Source organism: Asparagus officinalis, chromosome 5 (genome assembly GCF_001876935.1).
Source record: "Asparagus officinalis chromosome 5, Aspof.V1, whole genome shotgun sequence".
Classification (NCBI taxonomy): Eukaryota; Viridiplantae; Streptophyta; class Magnoliopsida; order Asparagales; family Asparagaceae; genus Asparagus; species Asparagus officinalis.
This window is the reverse complement of record NC_033798.1, coordinates 43,178,624-43,188,907: the sequence shown is the minus strand read 5'-3', so window position 1 is coordinate 43,188,907 and position 10,284 is coordinate 43,178,624. Positions and strand designations below refer to the sequence as shown.

General features: G+C 38.9%; 1 protein-coding gene across 1 annotated transcript; it reads left to right on the top strand.

Annotated features, from left to right (window-relative positions):
• LOC109843387 (palmitoyl-protein thioesterase 1-like) lies at positions 355-3,540 on the top strand. The gene is made up of 3 exons (XM_020412315.1): positions 355-501; positions 670-762; positions 3,055-3,540. Exons 1-3 carry the CDS (start codon positions 394-396, stop codon positions 3,331-3,333), a joined length of 480 nt encoding a protein of 159 aa, XP_020267904.1. The 5' UTR covers positions 355-393; the 3' UTR covers positions 3,334-3,540.

Genomic DNA, 10,284 nt, shown 5'->3' with positions numbered 1-10,284 from the left:
CCCCCCCCCCCAACCCAACCCAAAAAAAAATCCTCAGCTCCAAAAAAAAAGATGGCAATCCGCCCCTGGTGGCGGACACTTTGAAGATTTCAAAAATGAGATCCCATAATAAATTCCTTCATCGCCAGCTGTGTCTATATCCTTCTTTCCCTCTATTGAGAAACTAAATGAAAAAGGAATCTGCAAGCAACAGCTGTTGCACAAAAATACCTGCACATTCGCAATGTGACCAGTATTGTTAGCTTTAGTTGTATTTTGTCATATCTATCACATAGCACCAGCTTTCCCAACATGCCTTGATTCTCTGTTGCTTTATCAACTGGTCTTGTATCTATTGATTAATCTTATTGATGTGATTATGTACTTCCTTGTTTCTAGGATATACCGGCATATATGGAAGGATGCAGATTTCTCCCCAAGCTTAACAATGAATATGCTAACAAGAGGAACTCGACTTATAAGGAAAGGCTAAGTAGCTTACAGAACATGGTCCTAATCATGGTTAGTTCCTACACAAATTGTGTTTATTTTGATGCTCTGATTAAACATGAACAGATACTTATTGGATCATCCACAATATTGGATCTTTTTTATTATATAAGAATCTGGGTTCCTTTTCTAATAACTTTATTTATCTTAAAGGGACTAATGTTCTGCACTGTTTATTAGTTTGAGCATGACACAGTATTGATTCCTCGAGAAACATCATGGTTCGGTTATTATGCTGACGGCACCTTCAGCCCAGTTCTCCCAACGCAACAGGTTTTTTTTTTCCATTGCAATTGTTGGCATGGGTTTATTTATTATTTTTATATTGCTAACATATTGCAATGAGTGCTTTTCTTGGGTACTTGATTAACACTATCTATATTTCTTTGATATTCATCTAAATGCAGTAATAACATCTCTTGGGATAGGCTTGTCATTTTGCTCTGAAACGAATAACTGCATAGCATATGTTAAATGACTCCATATCGCGGATCACTGTGACACTATGGATATGACTTGATGTTTTCGAGAAGATGCTTCCACAAATAGAGCATCCAACATTATTTACAGAAATAAGACTTGAAGCCACCTCCTCTTATAGTCTGATTTAGAGGGAATTCTTAATAAACTGCCCCTACTACTAAACCATAGATAAATCACTGAGGTTCCGTCCAATGACTATTGTAAGTCAAAGAAATCTTCCATTTGTGGCACTCGTCTAAAAGGCATGTAATTAAACCTTCTGCTGTACTCTGTTCTACTATTTGTCATCACATTGATTGTGATATTGCATTGCTTTGAACTTTTCGTTCACGTCTTAAGTTTTTCTTTTAGATGGTAGAGAAAGGATACAAGATGGTTGCATTTAGACCAGCCATTAACTAAAGTGGATCACTTGACCTTATATATCACTCCATGATACTAGATAAAAGCTTGAGTAACTAAAGGATTTCGTGAAACCTGTCTTCTTAGTCCATCCTATATGTTTGTTACTTATTACTAAGAGAATTCAGATCATTAAACACTGCTTGAGGAATCAGTAAAAGGAGCATCTTACTTATTGTTCAGAGAAAATATGTTAATACTTAAAAGCCGACAGTTCATGACTTACTGTAGTTGGTTTAATCTTGAGTCATCTATCAAATTTGTAGCTCGCGATATAAGCTACTATATTAAACTCAAGTTTGCCATAATGAAACTCAATGTTTGTCTTTAAGAAATTCTACCTTTATTTGCTTACCTTTAAAGTTAAACTTTCACATAATCACCATATTTAACAATTATATCAAGGACAAACTGAATAACAAAGGAAATTAGCTGTCATCTTTATAATCTTTCTTCAACAGAAACATCTGCCAATCAGTCATTTAAGTATTTAGTTTGATATTCAGTCGTGTTAGAGCTACATCGTATGCAGAACTTTCTGGCAACTTCCATTAAATACGAAAGATAAGACTTAGATGTTGTTATTGCCAACAATGGACATATAAACTAGCACGATATTCAGTCGTGTTAGAGCTACATCGTATGCAGAACTTTCTGGCAACTTCCCATTAAATACGAAAGATAAGACTTAGATGTTGTTATTGCCAACAATGGACATATAAACTAGCACGTACGTCATCCGGTAAAATAGAGCTAGAAGGGTCTGTTTCCATAAGTTCAAAACAGTTCAAAATTTTAAAACTTAAGAAGGTAAATTTGGTTAAACCCCTTTTTTCCCTCGGGCTCAAGTAACCCCTTCACCGAACTATACTTTGGTTAAAGCCTGCTGTCGAAATAAACAAGATCAATTGCCTTCGAAATCGCTTGTGCTTTGACATAAAAGCAATATCCTTTCAAAGATCTTTGCTTTGGAATAAAAAAAATCATCTTTATATTACAGATACTGCTATTATTTAATCATTTTTTCTTCTTCCTTTTTTTTCATCGAAGATGTCACTCCTTTTCCTTGTTATTTATTTAGGTTCTTTTGACACTAGTCCCTTAAATTTTAGTATTTTGAAATTAGTACCTCAAATCATAGAAACTGCTACTAAGTGTCATTCATTCTTATATCTTGTTTTTGCGACTCTTGATTGGAGGATTAATTCGAAACAACTTCTACGAATTGGGGGACCTAGTACCAATTTCAATCATTTCAGGTATGAATTTTTTTAGGGTGCAGGGCCCGTGGGGAGGGGGTGTTGGGGTTGCCATAGCACTTCCAATGATGTGTGACTTGTTTCAAAACATTAATGATTTAGGGGACTAATAAAAAAATATATATATTTAAATAAAATGGAAAAACATCTCATGAGGTTTAAAAGATTTGTGAAATAGTGTTCTCCATTTGTAGTTGTCACGCCCTGGGCCCGCTAGCATGTTGGTGCGATGTAAGCCGTAGAACCCACAAGAGTGTGACACATGCTTTGGCTCAATTCATTGTCAAAATTGACTAGCCAATATTGCACTTGGCTCTCAAGACCCATCATTTAAACCCTCTTATAAACTTTTTAAATTTTTCTATATGGGACTATTAGTGGGGCATCACAGTACTAATTGAGGTGCACGTAAATGTTGCAGACTGCTCTGTACATGGAGGACTGGATAGGCTTGAAAACCTTGGATGATGCTGGACGAGTTAAGTATCTGAGTGTGCCAGGAAAGCATCTAGGTATCTCACGAGATGACATGAAAAAGCATGTTGCCCCCTATTTGGTGGATAAATTACCAGCAAATATCGATGAACCGGTATCTAATTCACGAGGTTTTTCATCAGCATGGGACGTTGGGGCAAATAAAGTAGAACAAACTGATGACGTACCTTTACTTTCACCCTTCAGGATTGAGTTGAATGAGTGAGCAAAAATACCATTATACAGTTTTATCCTATTTATTTGTAATATTGAAAACTACTGCATTTGTGATGCTTCTGAAGTACTACACAAACTATTTAGGCTGATCTGTTTCCTCTGGAAAATTTTATTATCATATGTAAAGGAAATTCATGGGAACAAAGGATTCTACATATTCATTGCAAGTTCTAATGTAATGCCAGTTTTTTGTGCCCATGCTCTTCTTTTTTCCACTCTTTTTATGTGGTTTAATGTGTCCTTAAGTGGCTGGAGGGCCTTGTAGGTCGTCCTGAAGATGAATATTTTGAGCTTGTCAAATGTGTAAGCTAGCATATGTTGAAACTGCCACCCTGCTCATAGACCCAGAAGCAGTTCTCCAGATTGAGAATTTCTGCGTGTCAGAAGTGGATAAAAATAATAACCAGATCTATAAGAATGTGATTTAGACGTGCCACACATATTTACATGCACAAGATGTTAGACCCTAATGTCACTAGGAAAGAATCCTAGAGGGTGGTGAATAGGGTTTATGCTAATCTAATCCGATTTAATGCCAATTAAAAACTTATTAACAAATATCCTATCAAATTAGATATGCAACACCTAATATGCAAGGATATGAAACTAAGGGTGATATAAACAGAAAGTAATATAAACAAGATAGTGGATAATATAAACAAAGAGCAATTGACAATGATGACAAAAATGTAATGAACACTAAGCACAAATAAAACGTCAAAGCAAACTCAAACACAAGCAAATAATCACGGAGTTCGGACCTTCCGTCCTACGTCTCCGCTCCCCACTCCCGGAGAGAAATCCACTACACAACCGGGTTTTCAACGCTCACCCGAATAACGTATACACCTCACACTCGGTTTTCTAGCTCACCGAAAACTTTACAATCAACACTCTTGCAATCCTATTCTACACCCTCTAAGTGTTGGTCTCTAGCCCGTGTCTTCCTCAACTATTCGGATTTACGACCTCTCCCTAGGCTTTACTACCGACGCTACTCCTCTTGGGACGAATCCGTCTCTCACCACACACTCCTCTCGATGTACAAGTGTATTACTGTGGATTTTTAGGGTAAAATTAGGGTTATTCTCTATCATAGAGAGGTACCCCTTTTATATAAGTGCACTATTACAAATAGGTCCTTACAACATTGACTAATTACTATCTAAATAACTCAACACTCCCCCTCAAGATGGGCGATAGATATCAATCATCCCCATCTTGTTACAAAAGATATCATACTCTCTAGAACTTAATTCTTTTGTTAAACAATCAGCTAACTGCTCTTCTGATTTCACATATCTCAAAGTCAGAACTCCTCTATTCAGTTGCTCCTTGATAAAGAACCGATCGATCTCCACATGTTTGGTGCGATCATGCTGAACTGGATTGTTTGCAATATTAATCGCCGATTTGTTGTCACACCAAAGTTGTAAGGATTGTAAGGAGTCTCTTCTAAACAAGCGCAGCTCAGATAATATATTTTTGACCCACATCAACTCGCATAGACCAACTGCCATAGCCCTGTATTCCGTCTCAGCTGTAGACCTAGCCACCACATCTTGCTTCTTGCTACGCCAATATACGAGATTACCTCCAACAAATACACAGTAGCCTGTAGTGGACCTATGATCACCCTTCCAATCAGCATCACAGTAGCCTTCAACTCTCAGATGTCTAGAACTTCTGAACCACAACCCCTTTCCTGGGCTTCCCTTAATATATCTAAGAATTCTGCGAACTGCCTCCATATGCTGCTCTCTGAGATCATGCATATATCTACTCACCACACTCACAGCATGAGTGATATCAGGTCTTGTATGGCATAAATATATAAGTCGTCCAACTAGTCTTTGATATTGCTCTTTACTCACTAGGTCACCACCCTCGGCACACATCTTATGATTCTGCTCGATAGGAGTAGATGTAACTCTGCACCCTAACATTCCTGTCTCTGAGAGAAGATCCAGAGCATACTTCCGCTGAGAAAGCACTATACCCTTTCGCGACCTTGCAATTTCAATTCCAATGAAGTATTTCAACTGCCCCAGATCTTTAACTTCAAATTCCTCTCTTAATTTCTTCTTCAACCGTAGGATTTTTTCAACATCATCTCCAGTGATTAAAATATCATCAACATAGACCGCCAAAATAGTGATACGAGTTTTGGAGTGCCTGTAGAACACAGTATGATCCTCATTGCACTGCTTGTACCCCATACCGCAGACTGCCAACCTGAATCTGTCAAACCATGCCCTCGGAGACTGTTTTAACCCATACAAAGACTTCTTCAACTTGCACATCTTCCCAGCTACTTGAGAAGTAGTGAAGCCTGGTGGAATCTCTATATACACCTCCTCCTGGATATCTCCATGCAAAAAGGCATTCTTGACATCTAGCTGATGTAGTTGCCAATTGAAGTTGGCAGCATATGACACCAATACTCTAACAGTTCTCATCTTTACTACTGGAGCAAATGTCTCGTCATAGTCAATGCCATACGTTTGACTGTAGCCTTTAGCAACCAATCTGGCTTTGTATCTGTCGATCTTGCCCTCTAGAGTTTGCTTAACCGTATACACCCACTTATATCCAACAGCACTGTTCACTCAAATCCGCAAGTGCACGGATATCGTTATAGCGATGCAAGGTCGTATCCTCAGGGACTTCGTTGTTAATTACTGATTTTCACTATTTTGTGACTATCTAAACCAATCGTGTTAAAAAGTATGATTTTTTTTTACTATCAATAACGAACACGCTAGCTAGTATCAACGACGAATTCACTCAATTAAAAGAATCTAGGATTGAACTTCGGTTTCAACTCTGGTTTGAATCAACGAATTAATCAATTGTTATCGAATCTCTCAATGCATTAAGAACGACTAACCTATGATAACTATTAGTCTCTTTCGACGACTAAAAGTCGTGCCTAATTCAGCCTAACAACCTATTTTCATAGTGTTAAACCAAATTAAACCCATTAAGTTCTTGTTAATCCCTCATGTTCTCAAGAATAATTAACCTACTTTCGTGATCAATTAATTCTTGTTCAATTACTATTTTCCGGCGTTAATCTAACCTTTTAGTTCAAATCAACATCCTAAAAGAATTAAATCAGTGGCCAATTGAATTAACCCTAGGCAATTAGATACTAGTAATTGAATAATGCAAATCGAACAATCAATAACAACAACAATCAGTTCATTAATTCATAACCATGGCCGAACCTAGTTCAATCCCAGATAAGACAATTACTCACACATAATTGAAATAGAAAACATGATAACAATATATAAGATCATAATCATAAACTAGAAATTGAAATAGATCAGAAAGATAAACCGTAGTGTCGAAGTTGCACACAATTCTCCACAAACAGCAGGTTCCAAATCAAAAGAAAACTAATCTAAGAGTTTTTAGAGAGAAGAAGAGAAGAAGAAGAAAGAAAAATTCAAGATCTCCAGCCTCTGGTCTCTCCTCAGGTGCTTCAGGGCGTCTCCCTTTTAATTCTGGGAAAAACGTGTTGAAAGATAACTTCAAATATTGCTTCAGATCGCATGATAACTGACTGTTGTCATCCAACATGGCTGTGCAGATCGACACGACCAGGCCGTGTTTAATTCTGTTTCGCTCTGCTTTCTGGGCTTTTCTTCTGTAATCAACACGCCTGTGTTGATGAACACTGGGTGACCGTGTAGCGCTCTGCTTTCTGGGCTTTTCTTCTGTAATCAACACGCCTGTGTTGATGAACACTGGGTGACCGTGTAGCCACTTTCCTTGCATTCCTTGACTCCTTCTTGACTCTGAATCCGCGCTAAACTCCAGTAAGTCCTACACAATATATAAATAGAGCAGTAAACAAGAACTAGGGAGCTTAACAGGGCAAAAGTGCAAGGAAATACATCAAATAATAATGAATCCGTAGGTGAAACATAGTCAAAATATAGATAATATTCATGTTTATCAACTCCCCCATGCTTGAATTATTGCTTGTCCTCAAGCAAAACAGATGGAAACACACACATGAGTGGGTACAGATTCAAAGAAAATAGAAATTAAGCACAAAGGTATCCACTATTCTCAAGTCCACATGCAACATTATTCCACTCAACCCAATGTCAAAATAGAAATATTGTTTCAAGTTCAAAGTTGAAGAAAATGTATCTGTAGGCGTTCACGTACGTTAGTGCAAGTGACTCAACTCATAAACGTTGGAAAAAGAAGTGGCATGACAAAGTTTAAAAAAAAATTTTGATTACCCAAAACTCCCCGTGACAGACACATATCTCATCACAATGGGTCATACTCTTCCTACTTAAGGTCTCAAAGGAGCACTCGGTTTCCTTGCATTTTATTCAAATTTTTTTTCATTTTTTTTTGAAAATCCCGTCATAATTAACACCTACTGACGTGACAGCCATACTTCTGAGGGTGCGGTGCTAGGTACTCGGTGCAACAGACTTTAGGACTTTTTTTTTACAAGGCCGAGTGTTTCTCCAGTAACCAAAAAGTATTCCAAGTCACCAAAGAAGCTTAGGTTTTAATTAGATGGGTTGAGCCAAAATCCATTCCTATCTCTCTAATGTTTAGAGTTAAGTATCGACAAAGTGGAACTCGAACAGATAACATCCTAACCAACTGAACATGAAACAAAAGAATTTTTTTTAACAATGGGGCATATGAAATAAATGATGCACGTGTTAGAAGAGTTTTCAAACAGTGGTACTCTTTTCTTTTTTTTTTTTAATCATAAACTAAATTAAAAATCCCAATCACAGAAAACAAGCACACAAAAACACAGTCAAAAACACACCAAAGCATACATAAAGACATGAAATACCAACGCACTCCCCCATGCTTGAATTGCACATTGTCCTCAATGTGTTTGAGTAATTGAAAGGGGGATAAGAGGGACTCACCGCTCATTGAGGTGGCGGTGGAGGTGCATAATCATGAGGTAGAGAAAAGTGGTGCAAATCTTGTATCAACTGGTTCATCGTCCCTAGTGTAGTGCCAAAACCATCCAGACGCGCGTTAATGGCATGGAATTGTGTGCCCATATCTTGTCGTAATGAGTGGACGGACTCTTTTAATTGTTGCTGCCCCCGCTCCAACATGTTGAACCTGTTGATCCAATTGGGGGACGCACTAGACGTGGATGCACCGTGGGGCGAAGTGTGTGGAGCCGGTTGTTGTAGGGGTACCCCTTGTAGACCGGTGTTGCGATGCTGTCGGTGAGGTGGAGGTTGTTGCGTCATTGTTTTTTCTGCGTTTTGGAGCCATGGGGCTGAATCGGAGATCGTCGGAGTTGCGGGACGGCGCTTCTCTCGTCGGAACTTCAGACGTGTTGTCTTTGTGTTGGAAGCATTCCTGGCTTTGGGTTAGAGGAGAAAAGGATGACTATAATGGTGAAAATCAGAGGGAGGATGAGTGGGAGAAGTATGGGAAATCAATGGGGAAGTCTGTGAATTGGGTTGTGGGAAAGTTAATGGGTTTTTGGGGAGGTGGGGAAGTGAGTGGGGTTGTCAGGAGAAGTTAATGGCTTTTTGGGGAGGTTGGGATTGATAGGTGGTTTGAGAGGTGGGGAATTTAATTGGGATGTCAGGTGTTTGTTGGGTTAGATGGGTTTGGGAGGTGGGGTCAAAGAAGATGGAAGGGGGGTGAGTCTAGAACGAAAAAGAAGGGGTGTGTGGGGCAAAATGAGTCTGGAATTTTTTTTTTCTTTGGCCACGGGTGTGGTGGATGCCTTCCCAGGGTGTGGTAGACTCTGGAAATGAGATGAAGACTGTCCCGACTGCTACACGGCTGTGTTGGTGGACACGGCCTAGCCGTGTAAACTGTGTATTCAATATTTTTTTTCTTCTGCCTCTTTAGCCTTGAACTCTCTATTACCTATTTTCCCTTTGTCATTCACCTACACACCAGTTCACGGCAACCTGATTACATGTAGTTCACGGAAACTTGATTACATGTCATGAAAACTAATAATTTAAAAAAACTAAAAGGAAAAATAAAATGAAAGAGAAACTTGGGTTGCCTCCCAAGAAGCGCTTGTTTATGGTCATGAGCTCGACCCCTTCAATGCTCACAATGATGATGAATCGGGAAGGGTAAAAGTACCCAACTTCTCGATCAGAGTTCCTGTGAAATAATGCTTTAATCGCTGTCCATTAACCTTGAAAGATCTCGTGGCTTCACTCCATACTTCGACAGCCCCAAATGGGTATATCTTGCACACTTGGAATAGTCCAGACCACCTCGAACAAAGTTTGCCCGGAAAAAACTTGAGTCGGGAATTAAGTAGAAGTATCAAGTCTCCTTCTGTAAACTCTTTACGGAGGATATGTTGATCATGCCGCTTCATTGTTCTTTCTTTGTAAATCTTGGCATTCTCATACGCATCCAATCTCAATTCATCAAGTTCATTTGGTTGAAGCTTGCTCTCTTCCCCTGCTTCTTTCAAATCTAAATGAATGCTCTTGATAGCCCAATGTGCCTTATGTTCCACTTCAACTGGTGGAGATGGACTGGTTCTAGACTTCTTCTGCTGCTTTTTGACATGACTGTGTCTACGGACACACCATGGCCGTGTGGAATCATTATTCAGCATCTTCCCAGGTGCAGTTTTCTCTTCACAAACCTGTTCTGGGCTGTTTCTGCTTCTTTTTGACACAACTGTGTTTACAGACACAACCTGGTCATTCAGCCCCCTTGCAATTTCGACCACTATATCAGGTTCTTTGATGTAGGTGGTTTTGGTGTAGGTTGGCTTTTCATCAAGCATTGTAACATAGGAAGTTATTTCCTGATCATCATCATCTGGTACCCCATTCTTTACTAAACATTTCTCAAGTGGATCACTTGAGATATCTCTGGTAAAATCTTCTCTAACCACCATGTCAATCGTGTCAATCCTGCAACAAGTATCATCAATTAG

Bases quoted from the DNA above. Each gene is read 5' to 3' on its own strand.
- LOC109843387 (XM_020412315.1), top strand. From the start codon at position 394: ATGGAAGGATGCAGATTTCTCCCCAAGCTTAACAATGAATATGCTAAC. The intron at 502-669 runs GTTAGTTCCTAC...ACTGTTTATTAG, and splicing joins AGAACATGGTCCTAATCATG to TTTGAGCATGACACAGTATT. The intron at 763-3,054 runs GTTTTTTTTTTC...TAAATGTTGCAG, and splicing joins CAGTTCTCCCAACGCAACAG to ACTGCTCTGTACATGGAGGA.